General features: G+C 42.9%; 1 protein-coding gene across 1 annotated transcript in view; it reads left to right on the top strand.

Annotated features, from left to right (window-relative positions):
* Nucleotides 1-25,242, top strand: part of TRPC3 (transient receptor potential cation channel subfamily C member 3) — a 276,775-nt gene that overhangs the window by 79,728 nt on the left and 171,805 nt on the right. The window contains exon 2 of the mRNA XM_040330375.1: nt 7,081-7,852. Within this exon, the coding sequence (XP_040186309.1) occupies nt 7,081-7,852 (772 nt within the window). The remainder of the gene's footprint in view (nt 1-7,080; nt 7,853-25,242) is intronic.

Below are 25,242 nucleotides of genomic sequence, written 5' to 3'. Positions count from 1 at the left end.
AACTGTGGTGGATGACCGAAGAATTCTTTCCCTGGTGAAGAAAACACCCTTCACAACAGTTGGCCAGATCAAGAACACTCTCCAGGAGGTAGGTGTATGTGTGTCAAGTCAACAATCAAGAGAAAACTTCACCAGAGTGAATACAGAGGGTTCACCACGAAATGTAAACCATTGGTGAGCCTCAAAAACAGGAAGGCCAGATTAATTTGTCAAACAACATCTAAAAAAGCCTTCACAGTTCTGGAACAACATACTATGGACAGATGAGACCAAGATCAGACTTGTACCAGAGTGATGGGAAGAATAGAGTCTTGAGAAGGAAAGGAACTGCTCATGATCCAAAGCATACCACCTCATCAGTGAAGCAGTGAAGCATGGTGGTGGTAGTGTCATGGCGTGGGCATGTATGGCTCCCAATGGAACTGGTTCTTTTACTATTATTGATGATGTGACTGCTGACAAAAGCAGCAGGATGAATTCTGTAGTGTTTTGTGCAATAATATCCTGCTCATATTCAGCCAAATACTTCGGAACTCATTGGAAGGCACTACACAGTGCAGATGGACAATGACACAAAGCATACTGCGAAAGCAACCAAAGAGTTCTTTAAGGGAAAGAAGTGGAATGTTATGCAATGGCAAAGTCAATCATCTGACCTGAATCCGATTGAGCATTTCACTTGCTGAAGACAAAACTGAATGGAAAATGTCCCAAGAACATGCAGGAATTGAAGACAGTTGCAGTAGAGGCTTGGCAGAGCATCACCAGGGATGAAACCCAGCGTCTGGCGATGTCTATGGGTTCCAGACTTCAGGCTGCAATTGACTGCAAAGGATTTGCAACCAAGTATTAAAAAGTAAAAATTTGATTTATGATTGTTAATCTGTCCTATTACTTTTGGTCCCTTAAAAAGTGGGAGGCACATATACAAACTGTTGTAATTCATACACCGTTCACCTGATTTGGATGTAAATACCCTCAAATTAAAGCCGAAAGTCTGCAGTTAAAGCACATCTTTTTAGTTTCATTTTAAATTAATTTTGGTGGTGTATAGAGCCAAACGATTAGATTAGAATTGTGGCGATGTCCCAATATTTATGGACCTGACTGTATAGCCAGTGGTGCTGATCAATAGTTCAGGGGAAGGAATTCCCCCATCCACATCGAGAATCATTTTTTTCAAACAACTCCATGGTTGAACAAAAAAAAAGACAAATATCTGGCCTGCTACAGGGCATTTTCACCCCCTTCCTGCCCAGGCCAATTTTCAGATTTCAACGCTGTCACACTTTGAATGAAAATTGACTAGTCATGCAACTCTGTTTTTACAAATAAAAGACCACAAATTTGGAAAACAAAAAGTTTTTCTTTGTTTCTGTCAGTAAATTTTGTAAATAAGTAATTTTTCTCCTTCACTGATGGGCGCTGATGAGGTTGCACTTATAACCATTGATGAGGCGGCACTTATGGGCACTGATTAGGTGGCACTGATGAGGAGGCACTAATATGCCACACTGATGGACACTGATAGGAGGCACTGATAGTTGGAACTAATGAGCACTGATAGGCAGCACTGGTGGGCACTGATAGGTGGCACTGATAGGCAGCAATGGTGGGCACTGATAGGTGGCACGGATAGGCGGCACTGATTGGCACAAATAGGTGGCACTGATGGACAGCACTGATGGGCAACACTGATGAGCAGGCACTGATGGACATTAAAAGGCAGCAGTGACTGGCATCACTAAAGGGCACTGATTGGTGGCACTGATGGGCCCTGATTAGTGGCATTGCTGGGCACTGACTTGTGGCACTGCTTGGCACTGATTTTTGGCACTGGGGGGTTTACTGTAATCAGGGCACTGATGATCAGTGCCCTGATTACATGATCGACTGTTCTCTGCGAAGAGATGCTGCTGGTCGGCTTTCCTCGTCACACCCCCTGTCAGTTTGAGGTGATGAGAACCGATCACTGGCACTTCCGTGTTTACATGTGACCGGCTATGATTGGACACAGCTGATCACATGGTTAAAGAGCCAGGTAAACGGCTCTTTACATAGGTCGGGATCATGCCATGTCCTAGCAACACAGCACGGGCGCGATCACCACGCTGCATTCCCCGGGGCGTGCGAGAGCGGTTGTTCTGGGGTGCCGTCATATGACGTCCACCCAGAATGACAGCCGCACCGCCCCTCCATTAGTTAATCTATTAGGAGTGAGTCATGCAGAGACAGAAACGATCAGAGAGGAACCAAACTAGTGGCATGTGTTTTATTTGATTTTCATATTTGAGGCTTACAATCACTTTAAATTACTCGATGGTCATATTACAAGGTTTTCTGTTCATTTCCAAATAGATTGTTACTTCCGTGAAAACATTTATCACCAAAACTTTCTTTATAACAGATTTAATTTCCTTAAGGTTACCTTTTGTCATATATGGGTGACCCCAGGGCCGCTGTTAGAAATCATGGGGCCCCCGTACAGCCTACCTGACAGGGCCCCCCCCGATCCCGCACTCGACCCCACCCCTGATCCCATGCTGTCACAAGGGGGGGGGGGAATCGGGGAAACTGGTGGCAGGAGCATGTTACATATTTCACCCTAAAAACAGGTGAAACATGTAACATGTTCCAAAAGGTGAACTTATTCTTTAATAACCATTAATATTCAAAATGTATTACACATATTATAAAGCAGCACATATGTCTTATTTTGTAACTTTTTTCGGGTGTGTTCGGACTCTAGTCTGAAACCACCTTAGCTATCCTGCCAGGAGGCTGCCACAGCGCCCCACCAATCAATATTGAAGCTGAATGTGACAGATGTCAGTGTTTTGATGTCCATGCCCGTTCAGTGTGTGTCCACATACATCACGGACTTGTGGTGGCTGTATGGGTGGCCAGATGTAAATGGACTTGGGTCCATTTACATCAGGCTAACTCGGATCTGCCACATTTGAGATACAGTCCTTTTCAATTTTGTTTTGGACCTGAATGGACATGGAGGTAGGTGGGTGTAAACGGACACAAGGCAATTTACATCTGGACTCCCTAGACATACATGGAGCTATCAAGCAGGTTCGAAGGAAAAACTAACAGGCTGATCTAATTGGAAACCTGGGGCGAAAAGGTTCTTAAAGGGGAGTGGTTTGGGGGGTGGGAAAAATGCAGCTCAGCTATGTGTTTTTACTGCACCCCCCCCCCCCCACTCAAACAAAATTGTAAAGTAGCATCTATCTGTGTGTTTATGATGATGATGATGATGATGATAATGATAGAGATTACAGCACAGCAGGTTCTCTGTGGCTCTCTCAGTGTCACATGGCTGTTGGGTGCTGACATTGTTAACTTATGGCTGTACTGTAGGACTATAACACAGCACATAGCAATGTCAGCATTCAATAGCCATGTGACACTGAGAGAATCACAGAGAACCTGCTGTGCTGTGATCGCTATCATCATCATCATCATCATCATCATCAGCACACAGCAGGGAGTCTGAGGACTACACTTCCCTGAGTAGCCTATGTGACTTTTCATTGTGTCATCTGAAGGGGACTGCTTGCCTGTGTATCACCGCCCCAAGTTCTCCCGCTGAACCCTGAGCCTCCTCAGTCACAGTGATCGCTCCCTCCCTCGGGCTGCAGCGCCGGGACTCTGATGCAGAAGAGCCACTCCACAATAGAATCCATCCGCCAGGGAAGGCACACAGTGAATGGCCGGAACTATAATCTGTGTAGGTGCACAGGTTAAGAGCAGCATGTAGTGGGGGATGTGTGCCTGTGCCCGAAAATAGCGAATAAGTCCCTCCTCTGCTCTCACCTCCTGGGCCCCTCTGTTGACCTGAGGGGGCCCAGGAAATTACTATATTCCCTGGCAATAAAGTGGGTGCGTGTGGGGCTGTGGGTTATAAAGTCCTATTTTGTTTTTGCTAGAAATTAATTTTAGCGCTAACCAGGCCCCCCTGTGTAGTATATGAGGCCGGGGCCCGGTACAACAGGGCTGGCTGTACTGCCTTATCAGCGGCCCTGGGTGACCCAAAGCCCATATTTAGTATTCAGTATTTACCCCAGTCCCCAGGGCAGACATGACAATTCATAGAGTATTAAAAAAAAACTTTTATAGGTTACCTAAACCACATCTAGGTAACTCTTTGATTACTAACACAAATATATCAAATACAAAAAACAGGGAATTTTTTTGTGGTTTCCCGATGCTTACAAATGGTTACCTCCACCATTTATTTAGTTTAGCATACGAGCGGCTTTGCATTTCAAAGGCATCTTTTTACTTGCTTCCCAAATGACCAAGACTTGACATTTATAGAAAAAAGTGACAGATGCTCTTCTGCTCTGGAACTAGTATGTGGAGGATGGCTGCCCCCATTAGAGGCTTCTCAGCCTGGTAAGTGTCGTACATTTCCTTTAGGGATAATTGACTTCAAATATATTTCTTTTTATGAAAAATGTTATATATTCAGTAACTAGGCTATGTGATATTGATTTAAATCCTCCATTTCAACTGTGTATTACTCTTGACCTGCTTAGGAATATATTTGATATGCTACCTCAACAGAATTGTACTGCTTTTCATGATAATTTTACCATTTTATTTGATGAATAATGTAACTCGCTTGTTAAGCAAATCCCGTTTTTTTTTTGCAGTCAGATATTTTACATCTCTAGTGACCAGTAGTATATTATTATTATTTTGTGCGATAACTAAAGTATTTAAGCCAACCTTGACAGTGTCAAGTAAGACAAACAAGTAAATGATTGAACCTGAAAAGTTAAATGATCATATACATATATATCCTATTTCTAGAACTTAACTATAATGCCGTATACACATGATCATTTTTTCCGATGGAAATGTGTGGAATTCCATCGGGGGGAAAATGCATGCATGCTCAGAATCAAGTCGACGCATGCTCGGAAGGATTGAACTTAATTTTTCTCGGCTCATCGTAGTGTTTTACGTCACCGTGTTTTGGACGGTCGGAATTTAGTCTGACAGTGTGTAGGTAAGACTGATGAAAGTTAGCTTCATCGGAATTCCATCGGAAATCCGATTGTGTATACGCGGCATTAAGCACCAGGCACACTAGTGTTTTTTTAAGCTTCTAGCAGCTATTTTGTGCATTTTTTCTGCTCCTGGGAGCTAATAGTTGTATCCTGTGTGTCTATGCACACTATTTTATGCTAGAAGCATTTTAAAGCTTTACCGTTTAGGAGCAGGAAAAAAAGATTTTTGTAGAGCTTTTGGGAGCGTTTTCCAACTGAAAAAACACAGCTTTTTTGGAGTTTTTTCTATTTTGTTTTTGTTTCATGTACTGTAAAAATGCTAATAAAACGTTAAAGCTCCTAAATGCTCCTAAAAGCTTCTAAAAACACTACTACAATTCTCCACAAAAACACTATTTTCAGCATTTTTCATCCAGTGTTTTTTCTTGTATTGAAAAATGCTAGTGTACATGCAGCCTAACTATGTATTATACTATCACAGCCAATAGACAATAGCCATCACCAATAGACAATGGAAACTTTTACACAACTTTTTATTTTTTTCAAACAGGGCAAAAAAACACTTTAATAAAGTTAGCTGGAAACGTTTGTCAACAGGCTAGTACAGTAAATACAGTATGTCTGCCAGCAAAGTACAATCATTCAGTGAAATTAAACCACTTAAAAATGAGCTCCAGTCTCCCCCCAAAAAACGAAGGCCTCGTACACACGATAGGATAGCCAGAGGACAACGGTCTGAAGGACCGTTTTCTTCGGTCAAAAACGATCGTGTGTGGGCCCCATAGGTTAGTTAACCTTCGGTTAAACAAAATAGGAACTTGCTTTAAAATGTAACCGATGGACGCCTAACCGATAGGTCAAAACCGATCGTTAGTATGCAATAGCATCGGTAAAAAACCCGCGCAAGCTCAGAATCAAGTCGAAGCATGCTTGGAAGCATTGAACTTCGTTTTCGTCCTTCAGACCGTTGTCCTCTGGCTATCCTATGGTGTGTACGAGGCCTAAGGCCTCGTACAGACGAACGGATCTATCCGCTGGGATTGATCCGCGGATCAGTTCCAGCGGACAAATCCGGTCGTCTGTAAGGCCTAGCAGATATTTTTCCACGGAGATTCGTCCAGCCGATCGATTTCAAGCGGATAGAAATTTCTTAGCATGCTAAGAAATCTATCCGCTTGAATCGTGTCCAGCGGATTGATCCGGTCGTCTGTACAGACTCACCGGATCAATCCGTCCGCTCCCATCCCTCGCATGCGTCGTAATGATTCGACGCATGCGTGGAAGTAGTTGCCTTCCAGCGTCGCACATGTCGCCGCGTCATCGTCGCGGCGACGGCACGACACGTCTCCGCGGATGTATTCCGCGTGGATTTCAATCTGATGGTGTGTACAGCCATCAGACCCAAATCCGCCAGAGGATTTATCCGCTGGAAACGGTCCGGCGGACCGTTTCCAGCGGATATCCTCTGGTGTGTACGAGGCCTTAAAGTCAGCAGCTACAAATACTGCTGACTTTTCTTATAAGGACACTTGCCTGTCCAGGGATCCAGCGCTATCCTCACCCGAGCCGATTCTGCAATCAGCTTTGGGTCCAGGCGCTAGCATCTTAACTAAGGGAAACCGCGCACATGCAAGCTGTGCCGCGCATTGTGAATGGTCCCGCAGTCTTCTGGGACCTGTGATGTGTCCCACAAGGCTGCAGGGAAGGAGGGGGGCAAAACTTCCGCTCTGATTGCCACAGCAAACCAGCCAGAAGTCAGGGAGCAGGTACCTGTCAAAACCAGATACCCGTTCCCCCTCCAAAAATAAAGTGGCATATATAAAGTGGGGGGGGGGGGTAGAAAGTGTGGAACTTACCTTTTGGGTGAAATTCTGCTTTAAAGCAGTAATATACCCAAAAGCAAACATTTATTATATTGCAGCTTACCAACTCTTAGATGTGATGTCTGTATAAGTTTCCTTTTTTAGGCTTTTTTCAATGTTCATCTGGTAAGGGACAGTGATTATTGCTATGTATTGACTTCAGCTTTCATTTTCTCTTCTTTCTCCTTTAGAGCAGGTGAGAGCAGCCCATCTGTAAGGAGAGTGACCATGATGCGGGAAAAGGGAAGAAGACAGGCTGTTCGTGGTCCTGCCTTTATGTTCAACAACAGAGGAACAAGTCTCACCCCTGAGGAGGAACGATTTCTGGATGCAGCAGAGTATGGAAACATTCCAGTAGTGAGAAAAATGCTAGAGGAGTCAAAGACCTTGAATTTCAACTGTATGGACTACATGGGACAGAATGCCTTGCAGCTAGCGGTAGGCAATGAACATTTAGAAGTAAGTGAGCTTTTACTAAAGAAGGACAACTTGGCAAGGATTGGAGATGCCTTGCTTCTAGCAATTAGTAAAGGGTATGTACGGATAGTTGAAGCCATCTTGAATCATCCTGCCTTTGCAGCAAACAAAAGACTCACCCTTAGCCCGTGTGAACAGGAACTACAGGATGATGATTTCTACTCCTATGATGAGGATGGCACCAGGTTCTCTCCAGACATCACGCCCATCATCCTTGCTGCCCACTGCCAGAAATATGAAGTGGTGCACATGTTATTAGTAAAAGGAGCAAAGATAGAGCGCCCCCATGATTATTTCTGCAAGTGCGGTGATTGCACGGAAAAACAAAAGCATGATTCATTTAGCCACTCAAGGTCTAGGATTAATGCTTACAAGGGACTGGCTAGCCCAGCCTACCTATCTCTTTCCAGTGAAGATCCTGTACATACTGCTCTGGAACTGAGCAATGAGTTAGCCAAGCTGGCCAATATAGAGAAAGAATTTAAGGTAAGAGTTACACTCATGATATTAGTTTAAAAATGTTTTGCATACCTCTCAAATGTCCTTATTTTGGTGGCACAATCCAGTATTTTAAACCACAATGAGGCAAGGGGGTTAACAAAACGTGTGTGGTTTGTCCAAATGGGAAATTATATTAGAGGTTTTGAAGATAACCTTTAAAGTGAAGCTGTGACCATGCAAGTCAAAGCCACTAGTCTACTTTAATGTTGGCCCTACCAACAGGAAATGTTGGCCCTACCAACAGGAAATGCTCACCCTCCCTTCACTATCCCCCTGCTTCTTTTTGTTCCCAGAAATGGAAGAAGATTCTTGGGACCTCCAAGTATGGTAAAGTAAATGACATAATCCCCCCAGATATGACAACAATGGTGCTTTACAATTGGCCCCTGAGGCAGTCAGCACTTAAGGGCCATACACATGGGCCGGATATCGGGTGGCATTCAGAGAGAGAGGCATGAGAGATAAGGGGATGAGGGAAAGAGAGAGAGAGGGGGGTGAAGGGGGTGATAGAGAAAGGGGGATGGGCACTGCACATGGCATGGTGGGAACTTTCATGGTGGGCACTGCATGGCACAGCACATTACATGGTGGGTACAGAATATTACATGGTGGGCACTGCATGGCACAGCATATTACATGGTGAACACTGCATGGCATAGCACTTTACATGGTGGGCAATGCACATGACATGGTGGGCACGACACCACACATTACATGGTAGGAACTGCACATGACATGGTGGGCCCTGCTGCAGGGCACAGCACATTTCACGGTTGGCACAGCATATTGCATGCTGGGTGCAGCACATTACATGCTGGGCACAGCACATGACATGGTGGGCACTGCACAGCATATGACATTGGGGGGTACTGCACAGCACAGGACATGGTGGGCACTGCATGGCACAGCACATGACATGGTGGGCACAGCACATGACATGGTGGGCACTGCACCACACATTACATGGTAGGAACTGCACATGACATGGTGGGCACTTGTGCACAGCACATTACACAGTTGGGAACACAGCACATTACATGCTGGGCGCAGCACAATACATGCTGGGCCCAGCACATGACATGGTGGACACAGCACATTACATAGTGGGCACTGCATGGCACAGTATATTAAATGGTGGCTGCTGCACATGACATAGTAGGCACTGCGTGGCACAGCACATGACATGGTGGGCACTGCACATTACATGGTGGGCACTGCATGGCACAGAACATCACATGGTGAGCACTGCACATTACATGGTGGGCACTGCATGGCACAGCACATGACATGTGGGCACTGCGCATGACATGGTGGGCACTGCATGGCACAGCACATGACATGGTGAGCACTGCACATGACATGGTGGGTTCCGCATGGCACAGCACATGACATGGTGGGCACCACACATTACATGGCAGGCACTGCATGGTACAGCACATGACATGGTGGGCACTGCATGGCACATCACATGTCATGGTGGGCATTGCACATTACATGGTGGGCACTGCATGGCACAGCACATGACATGATGGGCACTGGACATTACATGGGGGCACTGCAGGGCACAGCACATGACATGGTGGGCACAGCACATGACATGGTGGGCACTGCATGGCACAGAACACCATGGTGGGCACTGCAATTCACAGCACATGACATAGTGGGCACTGCACATCACATGGGGGGCACTACATGGCACAGCACGACATGGTGGGCACTGCACATGACATGATGTGCACTGGGCACAAGAGAGCACATTACATGGGAGAAGCAGTCTGTCCCCCAGTACAATCATTACACCCCTCAGGCCAGTTTCTGTACAATCCTCCCTAATAGATCCCTGTACTAACACCCTGAGCTCTTCAGTTTTTTTTTGTTCAGCCCGCTGGATTGACCGAAAAAAACAAATTGTATGTACTAGTCTTTAGGGTAGTCACATCTGGTAGTGAAAAGTGTGCTCAGCAGTGGAGTAAAAGGAAAACAAGTATACACAGATGTGGTAGCTGGCACAAAGGGAACCTGTTTCTTTGACCCAACTGGGCAAAGCACATGTTCACTTTAAACTCTCTCTAAATCGACAGTGGAGATTCTTTCTACTGCTACTGCCAGGATAAAGAATGAGTTGAGTAGTTGCCATTGGGATACAGAGAGCAATAAACAATATGCAGGTTCTAACTTTTCCCAATTCTGCTAAATAGTATTTCCGTTGTTGTCTCTGTCCCCATGGGGAGATTTCCCATCACTTCCTATTTCTGTGATATGTGGTTACAAAACAGAAAGTGATGAGATATCTCTTCAAAGAGGACACAGACAGCAATACAAACCCTGCCTTACTCCAACCAGTACAGAATGGCCTTAAACATTTGGGTTCTTAAGCCCCGGACCAAAATGCTGCCTAAAGACCCAAGGGGTTTTTACAGTTCGGGACTGCGTCGCTTTAACAGACAATTGCGCGGTCGTGCGACGTGGCTCCCAAACAAAATTGGCGTCTTTTTTTCCCCACAAATAGAGCTTTCTTTTGGTGGTATTTGATCACCTCTGCGGTTTTTATTTTTTGCGCTATAAACAAAAATAGAGCGACAATTTTGAAAAAAATGCTATATTTTTTACTTTTTGCTATAATAAATATCCCCCAAAAACATATATAACATTTTTTTTCCTCAGTTTAGGCCGATACGTATTCTTCTACCTATTTTTGGTAAAAAAATCGCAATAATCGTTTATCGGTTGGTTTGCGCAAAATTTATAGTGTTTACAAAATAGGGGATAGTTTTTTTTTTTTTTTTTACTACTAATGGCGGCGATCAGCGATTTTTTTCGTGACTGCGACATTATGGCGGACACTTCGGACAATTTTGACACATTTTTGGGACAATTGTCATTTTCACAGCAAAAAATGCATTTAAATTGCATTCTTTATTGTGAAAATGACAGTTTGCAGTTTGGGAGTTAACCACAGGGGGCGCTGTAGGAGTTAGGGTTTACTTTGTGTGTGTTTACTAGTGTAGGGGGGTGTGGCTGTAGGAATGACGTCATCGATCGTGTCTTCCCTATAAAGGGAATGACGCGATCGATGCGCCGACACAGTGAAGCACGGGGAAGCCGTGTTTACACACGGCTCTCCCCGTTCTTCAGCTCCGGGGAGCGATCGCGACAGAGCGGCTATAAACGAATAGCCGCGCCGTCGTCCCGGATCGCTCCTGAAGCCACGGGGACCGCCGCATGTACGGGGGGGTCCCGATCGGACCCCCGACCCACGTCAAGCAGGGCACGTATATATACGTGCATGTGCCTGCCTGTGCCATTCTGCTGACGTATATGTACATGCGGCGGTCCTTAAGTGGTTAATATGTAAATCTTTTTGTTTGGACATTAGACATTAAATGTTGGACATTAAACCCGGGCATTAAACTGTTGCCTGTCCTTCTGGTAATGAAAAAAATATAATCATCCTAGAAAACATGCAGGATGTATACAACATTACAACTGAAGAATAATGTACATTGGTTTATATTAATTAAAGAGCTAATTGGACCATTAATTAAAATGTCCTGGATGCAAAGCTGAAACTGCGCACTAGCATATGGTACAATTTATCAAAATATAAATAATCAAAACTAGTGTAGCATATTGTGTTTACAGCAGTTTTTTCCCCCCACAGCATTGTATTACATTTTGTTTTAGTCCTGTGCTATTCAAATGTTTTTATTTCACATCCAGCAATTAGCATACCAGTACATATATTTCAATGTTTAATGGGACTCTGTCACTTAGTAAAGCTGTTGTCAGGTATTAAGTGCAGGCACCTACAGGTATGTGCAGCAAGCTGGAGTGAGCAGGTAAGTACAGACACTACAGAAAAGCATTTCAGTCTTACCCATTCAGAGTATTCTGGCATATAGGAAGCAATTCAATATGCAGGAGGTTTATGCACACATATTTCCCCTAATAGCAGCTTAATTTAATTTTGTTCATTATAATTTAAATGGCCAACAATTTAACAGAAACTCTATGAAGCCCAACATGGCTGGGGTCAGGCCTCGTACACACGATAGGTTAACCAGAGGACAATGGTCTGATGGACAGTTTTCATCGGTCAAAACCAATCGTGTGTGGGCCCCATAGGTAAATTTAACCGATGGATTCCTAACCGATGGGAAAAAAAACGATCGTTAGTAGGCACAAACATCGGTTAAAAATCCATGCATGCTCAGAATCAAGTCGACGCATGCTTGGAAGCATTGAACTTCGTTTTTTTCAGCACTTCGTTGTGTTTTACGTCACCGCATTCTGACACAATCGTTTTTTTTAACTGATGGCGTGTAGGCGCTACGGACCATCAGTCAGCTTCATCGGTTAACCGACGACAACGGTCCATCAGACCGTACTCATCGGATGGACTGATCGTGTGTACGAGGCTTCAGACTAAATTTAGCATAATGTGTTAACATTAATCTGTATACTAAAGCTGGCCATACATGGATCAAAATTCGGATGATCGACTTCTGTTCAGTCACTCTATTGGCATTCGCTCAATCAGCGATGTAGGCTATAAACTGCAGTGCTGATCTGTATATTCTAAAGGCTAGGAAGTCTCCCTACTGTCAGAATATAATGACACAGCAAAGAAGGTTTCCTGCATCCACTTCTAAAAGTGTGTGAATGGGGGAATTGGGTCTGTTTGTTTTTGTTCAACCCACTGGTTGAACAAAAAAAAAACCTGACCCATGTGTGGTCAGCTTAACAGACTATGCAAAAACTTGATACTTTATCTAATCATTGGTTTGATGCTTGATCAAGCACTTTTTCTGGATGTCCCCTTTAGGTAGATGATAGCTTTCATATAGTAGGTTTTGTTGTTTCGCCTACATTAGATTCTGGATTCTGATTGATTGATATATACTATTAGGTAGATTCATGTACAGCAGCCTATCTTTAGGTTGGCGTAGCGCATCCCATTTGCACTACACCGACGTAAGATAGTGAGGCAAGTACTGTATGCACAAAGCACTTGCCTCCTAAGTTACGTTGGCGTAGCGCAAATGGCCTGGCGTAACCCCGCCTAATTCAAAATAGGCAGGTAGGGGGCGTGTTGTATGTTAATGAATTCACGATTCATTACCATACATGTAAATGAAGCGCTGATCGTACGGCGCATGCGCGCGCATGCTCAGTATCACGTCGCAAATACTTCTTGCTGTCTACGTGAACGTAACCTACGCCCAACCCCATTCTGAATCGACTTACGTAAACGACGTAAACAACGTGAAATTCGACAGTTGTCCGACGTCCATACTTAACATTGGCTGCGCCATCTTTTTGGTGGTTTATCTTTACGCCTGAAAACGCCTTACGTAAACGGCGTATCTTACATGCGACGGGCGAGCTTACGTTCGTGAATAGGCGTATCTACGTCATTTACATATTCTCGGCGTAAATCGACATACACGTCCCTAGCGGCCAGCGTAAATGTGCAACTAAGATACGACAGCGTAGGAGACTTACGCCGGTCGTATCTTAGCAACATTTAAGCGTATCTCAGTTTGAGCATACGCTTAAAGATTCAACGGCGCGGATTCGGACTTACGACGGCGTATCTACTGATACGCCCGTCGTAAGTCTATATGAATCTAGACCTATACCTATAATTTTACATGACTAACATTAGCGATATTAATTGTCAAAGACAAACATGGTCACACTAAGGCCTCGTACAGACGGGCAAACATGTACGGTGAAAAAGGCCCGCCGGACCGTTTTCAGCGGACATGCCCGCCTGGAGATTTCTGTATGATGGCTGTACACACCATCATACAGAAATCCGCACGTACACGATACGCGGCGACGAGGCCGCGCCATCACCGCGACGATGACGCGGCGACGTGCGCGGCCCTGGCAGTTCAATGCTTCCACGCATGCGTCGAAGTCATTCGACGCATGCGAGGGATGGCGGCCGCTCGGGCATGTACGGTAAGTCTGTACAGACGACCGAACATGTCCGACGGACAGGATTCCAGCGGGCATGTTTCTAAGCAAGTTTAGAAACATTCGCCCGCTCGAAAACGGTCTGGCGGGCAAATGTACGCTGGAATCCTGTCCGCTCTGCTGTACAGACGACCGAACATGTCTGCTGAAACTGGTCCGCGGACCAGTTTCAGCAAACATGTTCGGTCGTGTATACGGGGCCATACACATATCTCATCACTGATCACAGAGCAGGGCTAGCCCAGACAGAAGCACCCAACATTGTGGTAGACAAGGCACAACTTATGCCCCGTACACACGATCGGACATTTGTCAGACTAAATTCACATCGGAATTCTGACGGAATCCCATCGGAGTAAAAGAGAACATGTTCTCTATGTAAACTCAGATGGAATTCATCTGAATTTCTGATGGAATTACTCCGATGGGGCATACACACGGTTGGAATTTCCGATGGAAAAAGTCCACCTGACTTTTTCCATCGGAAATTCCAATCATGTGTACGGGGCATGAGGCTGGTGCCTCTTCTACCTCTCATTCAAAAATGAATAAATACAATCTTTATTGTATCTTTTAAAATCAAAGGGCCAGATTCACAAAGGTTAGCGGATCTTTAGATCCGTGTAACCTATGTGTTTTAAGATCCGCCCTCGCAAGTTTGTGAGGAAAGTGTCAAATTCACAACACACTTACCTCCAAACTTGCGACGGCGGATCCTAACTCCCCCAGCGGAATTTAAATTCCGCGGCTAGGGGAGTGTCATATTTAAATCAGGCGCGCTCCCGTGCCGATTTAAATACGCATGCGTCGTCCGGGGAATTTCCCGGCGTGCATTGCTCCCACTGACGTCAATAGGACGTCAGTGGTTGTGACGTGAGCGGGACTTGCGACGCGCGTGTTCGTGAATCGGCGTACGCAAACGACGTAGGGAATTTCAAAATCGACGCGGGAACGACGGCCATACTTAACAATACTTACCCCTGCTTTTAGCAGGGGTAAGTATACGACGGGTACCGCGCTACGGAAACGACGTAAGAACACCGCGTCGGGTCCGCGTACGTTCGTGAATTTCGCGTATCTCGCTGATTTACATATTATTCAGTGTAAATCAGCGGGAACGCCCCCGGCGCCATTTTTAAATAAAAAAAAAGACCCGACAGTGTAACACAGTGTGACACTGTCGGATCTCAGCCCTATCTATGCGTATCTGATTCTATGAATCAGGTGCATAGATAGGACCAGTAAAAATCCGAGATACGATGGTGTATCTGAGATACTCCATCGTATCTCTTCTGTGAATCTGGCCCAAGGCATTTGTTTATAAAGGCCCTTCAAGTTGAGGCATGTTATCTGTGGGAACTCAGCCTTCTGACACCAGTTTGCTTTGTTTTTTGAAAATGGAATAAAGAAAAAAATCCCTTTCTTTAGATACCTGTATCTGTTTTGATGATGTTGTATTCTTTACAATCATATGTAACTTTTAAAAGAGTGGCTATTGTTTTTTCGCCATATTAAAAAAAATGATTTGTACCAGAAACAAAATTTGCCATTATAAAAGATACAGCTCACATAACTGAACAAATTTTTTTTGTTTACAAACTTTTTTATTTGGTACAAAATGGTGGTACAAAAAGCAAAATGGCATACAAAAAAAGAGTACACATAAGAAAATGTCCAGGAGTCAAAAAATAGACAATAGTAAACTATACAAATCTTATGTAACATTAATAAAACATAGTTCTAAAGAGTAGAGAATTAAGATGAGGGTCAAAAAGTAGATATAAAACCATAAGTGTTATTAGGATAAACAGATCAGAAAAAGGAATTATGCGATTTAGATGGGATTAAAGAAAGTAGCAGAATGTTCAAACCATGGGTCCCATTTTTTATTATATATATGGATCGAATTTTGAACAATGTGATAGATTTTTTCCATAAGGTTTATATTGTTAATTCTCGTTTTCAATTGATCTAATGGAACTGTGGGGGATTTCCAGTGAAAAGCAAACAGCCAGTGGATCGCAACACAGATTGTGTGGATTAGTCTCATGTGCTGTATGGGGAGGCCTATAATAGGGGAGAACAGAAGACAGTTCTGAACTGTCAGTTTGACATTGTAGTTTGAAATCTTAGAGGCAAATTTCTCAAGTTGTTTCCATATATATGTGATTCTATCACAGTCCCAGAAAGTGTGTGAGAATGAACCAATGGAGTTGCAGTTTCTGAAGCATAGTTGTGAAACGGTCGGAAATATTACATGTAGTTTAACTGGGGTATAGTACCATCTGGTGAATAGTTTCAGTGCAGTTTCCTTAATAGCAATTGATCTAGTGCATTTGTGAAGGTTGTTGATAGATTCTTCCCAGTCATCTGGGGAATAAGAGAAGGATATCTCCTGTTCCCATTTCTGCATGTAAGAAAGTTTTGGAGAATCTGTGTTATAACTGAACAAATTTGAACCTTTGATGAGTTATAAGCTTTCTTCCCAAACGAGATAACGCAGTTTGGTTGCGTTAATGTCAATGGAATTATGTATTTGTTCTATCATGTTTATTATGACTGTAACCATGTTGCAACCCCTCCCTCCTATATAGTTTGGTTTTCAGTTGATCAACAGGTGGTAACTCTGGTGGACAATGGATGACATTTATGCACCCTCTGATGGTCTGCCCAATGTACATGCAGATATGCAAGCTGCATCAGTCCAAATTTTGGAGGGGATGGGGGGTTACCCTGCCTTGGGAGCTAGAGGACTTTCTCCAGACAATGGTAGTGAGCAAAATGTTTATCACGTCACTTAAAGGGGTTGTAAAAGATTGTTTTTTATTTTCTAAATAGGTTCCTTTAAGCTAGTGCATTATTGGTTCACTAACCTATTCCTTCGATTTCCCTTCTAAATGTTTTTTGTATTTGTTTGAATTTCTCACTTCCTGTTCCTCCTCAGTAAGCTTGCCCCCATCACCCGAGCCATTCTGGCTGGGGGTTAGTCAGCGTGCTTGCCCCCTCCCTTGGCACTTTATCCCTGCGGACTACATTCCTGCTTGCCCCCTCCCTTGGGACTTCATACCTGCGGGGAGACGCTCTCCCCACAGGGATATAGTCCCAAGGGAGGGGGCGAGCACGCTGACTAACCCCCAGTCAGAATGATGGGGGCAAGCTTACTGAGGAGGAACAGGAAGTGAGAAATTCAGACAAAGAAAAAAAACATTTAGAAGGGAAATCGAAGAAAAAGGTAAGTGAACCAACAATGCACTAGCTTAAAGGAACTTATTTAGAAAATAAAAAACCTTTACAACCCCTTTAATGTGTAGTGTCCTTAGTGAGGCATAACATTTATTAGAAATCAATTGCAAACAAGCACAATTGGATCTTTCTCTGACTGTCTTTCTTGGTAAGGGATCTGTCAGTAATCAGCCCAAAACAACTGTTTCCTTGGTTATGGGAAGAAGTTTCTTTATCATCCCTCAGAATCCATCTGGTTCTTTGTCAAAAGAATGCTTATTCCTACCAAACAATGTGCTTTTGGCCTTCCAGGAATGTATATGTGTACCATCAGCGGGTTAGGGCCTTTGGTCATTATGGATGTGACCTTGTAGGCTTCACAACAGAGTAGAGTTATATGAGATAAACATAAGGCCTGTTTTTTTGCAGAAAATGTCTCAGTTTATTGTTTCTTTACTAAAAAGTTATTATTACCATCATACCATCATATAAGTACCAGTCCTTTTTTCAATTGTGCCAGGTTGTCTTTCTCATTTTTTGTCAGCAGTGTCCCAGACACCTGTCTACTCTTTTATATGCAACTGAAGTTGCTTACTTTAGTGCTAGAACAGATCTTTTTCATCTTCATTAACTGTACTATGCCAGCTAATAAAATATTTACAGGAGCAAAAGTTTTGCTTCTAATTTGTATGACTGTTTGTTTTAATGTCACTTGGGTATGCTAAAAAGAGTGCAGCACACCCCAAATCTCTTCCCACGACTCATGATGCGAAAACGCTGCTGACTTCAAAGCATTTTACAATACTTGTTTATTCCAATCTATAACTTCCAAAATATTTGTTGTGCACCTTTCACTGACCCACATATCCATGTTGTCTTCTTCCTTTTTAGCTTAATTAAAGTGTATTTTCTGTTTAAGTTTGAGAGAAACAGACTTTGCTGCATTTGACTAGATAACTTCTTTGCCTGATTTTCTCTTATATGAGTTGGTGCAAAACATTTCTTCATAGAATACATTTTTTTCCCATAGATTAAAGTGGCATTAAACAATAGTCTTATTTTTCAAAGTAACCCATACTCGTGCACTACTCAATAGCCCTGTAATCAATTTTTTATGAAAACTGTGTTTTACTGCCTCCTTGTTTTGTCCTCTGTGGGTTCCCAAACCTTTTCTTTTCCCCTCACTTCAGTTTGTTTGTAATGAGTAGTACGCATTCGTTGTGGTTATAGGAACTGCTCTGTAAACACTACACATCTCATTATACATAGTCCTTAGTCCATTTTGGGAGAAAGCAAGAGAGGGCGGCTATGTTTCTACATGTATTGGGACCATGGAGACTGAACCATAGCCACCCTCTAACAAGAAGTCAGATCAGAGCAGCAAAAAAAGGAATTTGGAAATAGACGGTACCTTTTTAGGTTAAAGTGGATGTAAACCCTCCATACACCCAGTGAAGTGAACTGACTCAGATGATACACAGAGATTACCCAAATCTCCCTACATAGGTTTTATATGTATATCTGCTGTCTTCACATTTATATACTGTTTAGAAAGTTCAGATTGTGTTAGGAGATTTTCTCTTCCTGGTTAACACAGGGTGTAATGTCTGGGCATACTGCCAAGATAGCTAAAATTTCTGATTGGAGAAAAGGCACACACCCCCTCTCCTCATAGGCAGAGACTCTCAGAGCTGTTTTGTAATAGGAGCTGCTCTCTGCTCAGGCTGATAACAGAGGAACCATTCAGAAGAGAGCTATAAGACTTGGCTCATTGAAAAGAGATAACAAAACACTGCAGATATATGTGCCCAGCTCAAATTTCATGAATCAGGTTTACATCCACTTTAAGAATACATATTTGATTACAACTTTCTCTTATTAAACCAGCATTTAGTGTCACTTTAATGTTGGCAGTGGATGTCAGAACATAGGGCAATGTTGAAACATCACATATTGGCTGTTTTTTCCTGTATTAAAATAGATACAGTGGTTTAGGGTAGAGATAAAGAAATATATACAGGTATAGGGTCAAAGCATCAAAGTATTTACACAATGCAGTTTTATAAATGCTGATGTCTGTAAACAATTTAAACAATTGTACCTAAACATGCGTCTTGGAAACAGTAGAGTTTTAGCTCCAACCTAGACAGTAACCTCCTGCAAAAGAAGTCCACCAAGAACTCTAGTATCTCATAGACCGGCGGTCTGGCGACCTCGACAGATGACACAAGGGCCATGATATTTGTAAAAAAACGTGTGCTTCAAAGAACAGTTTTACGTTCACATTCGGGCATAACCCATAAGCCAGTGCAATGAGCAGTGTAAACAAGGAAAGTGCATAAAGCCCTGGCAGCAATCAGAAATCATTTTTTAAACAATCTGATTTAAAGCCCAATTGAATCCTTATGTTTTATTATGACTTACTTGTCGTGCCTAGAAAGTAATTTATGTGTAGGCCTCTTTTTTTAAAGTTCTAATTTTAAACTGCCCTGCCCTTGGCACGTCGTAAATCTTGACTGCGGGTCTTACATAGAGCGCTACCTTCCAGATCACCAGCAGTCCAACACACCTCCTGCATAGTGCTCCGATCATCATTGCTCATATCCTTTGTATAGAACCGTATTGCCAGCATAGACAGCTCCAGGGCTGCCAGATAGCACACAGCCATTCACACATATTGTTTTTGTAAGCTCAATTGTAATATATGAAAAGTGCTAGCTATATTTTTGAGCTGCATCAAAACATAAATATACATTCTGAACTAGATGCCCCACCAGGGCTGGACTGGGACAAAAATTTGGCCCTGGACTTTATCCAGACTGGCCCACTTTGACAGGTCTCTCCCATGAGGACCGGACAACTCCCGCACCTCCCCCGGCCACCCAAGCCCCCTCTACCCCTTCACTAGTCACTAGCCTTTCTGCTTTATTAGAGTAGAACGGCTGGTACTGGTACTCTTATAGGCAGTACCAGTGGGGAAGCTTGACATTATTTCACCCGGGGCAAAGAATCAGTTTGGTGCCCCCCCTTATGGGACAAGATTAGGCAGAACTGATAAACTCCCACGCCATAGATGTTGAGTCAGCTGTCTGTCCCCTCCCCCATGCTCCTCTGTCGTCGTCCCTGCTCCTCTGGTCCTCCCCCTGCTTCTCTGTTCCCCCCAGTTGAGCGCTGCGGGAGGGAGAGGAGGTGAGCGCTGTGGGAAGGGAGAGACAGAGGAGCGGAGGGGGGCGGTAGTCCCCTGTCACTGAACTGGCCCACTGAGCCATCGGCCCACCGGGAAACTCCCTGTAGTCCCAATAGCCAGTCCATCCCTGTGTCCCACTGATAACTTACAAACAGGGTGTCATTGGGACAGCAAGTGAGGAGAAATATCTCCAATGGTAAAACCATAATTTTGATCTGCACTGGCTAAACACACTGAAGTCCACTGAAATATGTAGGTAGAACATACAATTGCTCATCTACATTACAGGGACTATGAAGAATAACTAACCAAAAAATGGTTTTGTTAACTCAGCAGGTTTTTTTCTTTTACTATTACTTTTTCTTTACATTGACTTTTCAAAATAAAATGGATGAAAGCTTATTGTAGTCTAATACTTTTGATAAATTATATATTTTTAAATATATACATACATCAGACCAGATAGAGGGAAAACACAGTAGGAAAGAGTATCAAAGACCTTAGAAAACCAGAGTCAAGGCCCCCAACAGCTTTCCTCTTCGGTATTACAAAACGTTTAGCCAGATTATCACACCCAAATTTGTCAAGGCTTTCAACACATCACCTCTACACTTATTAGAAGCTTATATAGCAGTACTCCCAAAAGGACACCACACAATGTAACAATTATTGAAAAATATGCTTACTAAATGTCAATGTCAAATTATTTGTCAGAATCGTGATCAATTGTTTCCTGCCTCTAAACCCTCAGGACTAGGTGAGCTTTGTCCCGGGGTGTGAGGCTTGTAACAATGCTGTTGAAGCTCAAAACGTGAGTCACTGGGCCAAATAACACAAACGTGAAAGGGCTTTTATTATCCACTCATGCTAAATAGGAATTTAATAGAGTAGCCTGGGATTACATGAATGCATCATTTTGCCACCCTGCCTGGCTTCCCAGGATGAGGAACAGAATGCTAGCCCTTTATTATAATCTGCATATTAGAGTGAAAGTAAGTAATCACCTACTTGTGATAAGTAGGAATTCGATAGTGGGCTGGGATTACACAAATTTATCATTTTGCCACCCTACCTGACCTGGCAAGGTGTGGAACAGAATGCTAGCCCTTTATTATAATTTGTATATTAGAGTGAAAGTAAATAATCACCTACTGGATGCCTTCCAAATACAGAATGGCACTAAACAGGGTTTCTCCTTATCCCTCATCATTTTAGTTGAAATGTTGAAGCCCTTTCTATGTGTGATCCGTAGGAACCCTGATAGTCAAGGTTTTCTAATTAAAGATAAGATGTACAAGATCACACTGTTTACTAAAGACATTCCTTTTTCCTTGACTGCACCATTAATCACTACCCAATCTGATGGCAGCCTTCAAAAGCTTTGGTGGCTTTTCAAATTTTCAAATAACCTATTCTAAAGCCTCGTACACACGGCCGGGAATCCCGTCAGGAAAAAACTTTGGTTTTCCTGATGGGATTCCTGGCAAGCTTTCCTTGCTCGCCGAGTGTACACATGGGCCATTCAAAAGAACCGCTGTTCTTTTGAAAAGAAAAAGGGAGTTCCCCTGGGTGGACTTTTAAGGCACTAATAGTATTCCAAAATATACAGGATATTGATAGTAAAAAAAGGGTTTTATTCACAAATGTACATGTTTATCAAAAAAATGAAACATTGAATTAAAATACACAATTCCAATGGTTATCACCATATAGGTAAATACAAGAAGAACCTTCTTTACACCCCAATAGTCCCAATGGTATTTAGTAAAGAGCATACTTTGCCAGACAATTCGGGGAGCGGTATCTACTACCAATTAATTGAACGAGAGGGGGGTGAATGGCAAATGTAAGCTTGTGCCACATCCAGTATATATGAATATATCTTTTGAATGGCAAGAACGCGGTGACGTCATCGACTACGACGAGACATTTGATGCCATTGCCGCCATCTTGCTACACCCTACACTGCCCTTGTATGCTACCGCGCATGCGTCAAAGTCTTTTCGAGCATGTGCGGGTTTACCTGGAGACAGGTAAGCATACACACGCTTGGTTTTCTCGGCAGGAAACACTCTGCCAAGAATCCCGGCAAGAAAATAGAGAGCAGGATTTGCCAAGAAAACCGTGCGTGTGTACGAGGCTTAAGTCCTACTCCTTCAATGTTACCCTTCTTGGACCAGATGCTCACACATGTCAACAAGAATTTATCTTCACCTGGAAATGCCCCTTCGTTACATATTGTACATTGGGATACAACTCTCAGATAAGCACCCACAAAAATACCTTAATTTCCAACTGCTTTTACATGAAATTCAACAAGATCTCCAACAATGGGATAAACCCCAGTTCTCATGGTTTGGCAGATTAGCCAGATACAAATAAATATTCTCCCTAGGATCTTATATGCCCTCCAAGCAACAGACATAGCAAACACATTTTTTAACACTCTTCAAATGTTCTTTCTTTCCTTTCTATGGAAAAACAAATGTCCACAAATAGACCTTGAACAACTTATGACACCAAATCTCAAGGAAGGTATAGGGTTCCCTGCACTTTTCTAATATTATCAGACCTCACTAATCTACAGAATTGTGGACTGGCATATTTACAGCACTTGCAAAGCTGTGTTCCTTTAAAACAATACTTTAAAAATATCCCCTTGCAATTCCTTCTGTGGTTGCCCAACATGGCCCTGGTTTCAGATATATTATACCATCCACTGATCGACCCTATCTTGAAATATTTCCCTATAGCTTGTAGGAAATTCACCATATTGCCACAGTTGGCCTGATGACTCCTATAAGAGACAACCCTTCCTTTCCTACGGGCCTAAATGCCAAATTATATCACACCTGGCCTAATAAAACTAGATCTATGGCTGGAGCTTTTTTACATGAAGACAAATTCTTGACACTGGGGCAGTAAATAACGTAATGGAATAGAACTAGATACCATGGTGGTCTTACTTACAAATTAGGCATTTTCTCACTTCCCCCACTAACCCTGATGCTTTTAGCAGATCATTCACACCCTTTGAGAAACCATGCCTCAGTAACACATCACAAAGACATCTTATCACTAACGTCTATTCCCTATTGCCTTCCCCTTCACATCCCTTTACTGACCCAGGGAGTAAAGCGATTTTGGCTTTTGTTTTATGGAGCAAGATTGGGAATGAATAAATGCAATGGACCATAAGCTCTCTGTGAAAACAGTTTTAGCGCAAAAAAATTGATTTACAACCCATACCAGACAGTACCACACTCCACCTCTCTTCCATAAAATATCAACTACTAACTCTAACAAATATTCTAGATACAAACAAGACATACAGTATTGGTTCATACAGGCATATTTGGTGGCAATACTCTGCTCTTTTCCACTTTTCAGAAGTGCTTAGAATTATGATGCATAACACTGCAATGCCACTGCAGTTCACAGCAGCACAATTCTATACTACACATGTCCTAACCCAACCCAATATGCCAAATCACTCACTGTACATTTAATTAACGCTGGTTGAATGTACATTACTAAACGGTAAGGTCCCTTACACTGGTTTTCTAAAAACGGACACACATTATGGAAGAACTTGACCCATGACAGACCAAAGTATGTACACGGACACGTTGGATTAAATTCCAAAATTCCTAGGAGTACAAACTAATTCCAACATATCTCTAACTAACCTACTTCTACCCTGCCCAGCTCTTTTCTTCCCAGAGAAATGCTCCAGTGCATGTGTCTCAAAACTATGACCCTCCAGTTGTTCAGGAACTACAATTCCGATCATGCTTAGTCACGTCTGTGAAAGTCAGAATTTTACAATGCCTCATGCGACGTGTAGTTCAGCTGGAGGGCTGTAGCTTGGAGATCCCTGCTGAAGTGTATACTGTAGGTGAGGACAATGCAACAATACAATTATGAGCTCTGTATTATGTACCTGTTTTTCCCTAAAATATCTTCAATAAAAGTTTATGGAAATTAAAAGAGCAATAATGCCCTGTACACACGATCCGTTCGTCTGATGAAAACGGTCCGATGGACGAACCGATCGCGTGTGGGCCCCATCGTTTTTTTTTTCCCATCGGTGAAAAAAAATAGAACCTGTTTTAAAATGTTCTGATGGTTAAAAAAACGATAGAAAAAAACGATCGTCTGTGGGGAAATCCATCGGTCAAAAATCCATGCATGCTCAGAATCAAGTCGACGCATGCTCTGAAGCATTGAACTAAATTTTTATCTGCACGTCGTTGTGTTTTACATCACCGCGTTGGACACGATCGTATTTTTAACTGATGGTGTGTAGGCAAGACTGATGAAAGTCAGCTTCATCGGATATCTGATGAAAAAATCCATCGGTCCGTTTTCATCGTATGAACCGATCGTGTGTACGTGGCATAAGAGTGAAGGAGAGTTACTAAAACTGGAACGTGCAACATCTGGTGCAGCTGTGCACAGAAACCAATCAGCTTCCAGGTTTTATTATAAAAGCTTAATTGAATAAGCTGAAGCCAGAAGCTGACTGGCTACCGTGCACAGCTGCCCCAGATTCTGAGTGCTACAGTTTTGGTAAATCTCTCACAGTATGTTTTCATAGCTGTTTGTGTTTTTGGAGAGATTTCCTGTCACCTTCTGTTCCAGTGACGAGTGGACTGGAAGTAACAGGACTCAGACAGCAATAAAAACTGTAACACCGGGCATAATAATGTAGAGAGCTAAGGGGTTGTAAAAATGTGTGCTAGTGAGATTTATAGGACTGGGGTAATTTTGTACTCCCAGTTTGACCCGTTAGACATTGTCTATCTGTGTCAAACTAGTTACATTCTCCAAGTCCCAGTATGATGATGTTCTATTGTGTGATTAAAAGACTTGAATTGAGTTCCTAGTAAAAGATAATCATAAACATCAGAGTAAAATGTTCAGAGTTTGTGAAATATACTAATTACATCCAGTTATTTTGGCAGTCAGATAGATGGAA

This window comes from Rana temporaria, chromosome 1 (assembly GCF_905171775.1).
Source record: "Rana temporaria chromosome 1, aRanTem1.1, whole genome shotgun sequence".
Classification (NCBI taxonomy): Eukaryota; Metazoa; Chordata; class Amphibia; order Anura; family Ranidae; genus Rana; species Rana temporaria.
This window is presented reverse-complemented; position numbering and strand designations above follow the sequence as displayed.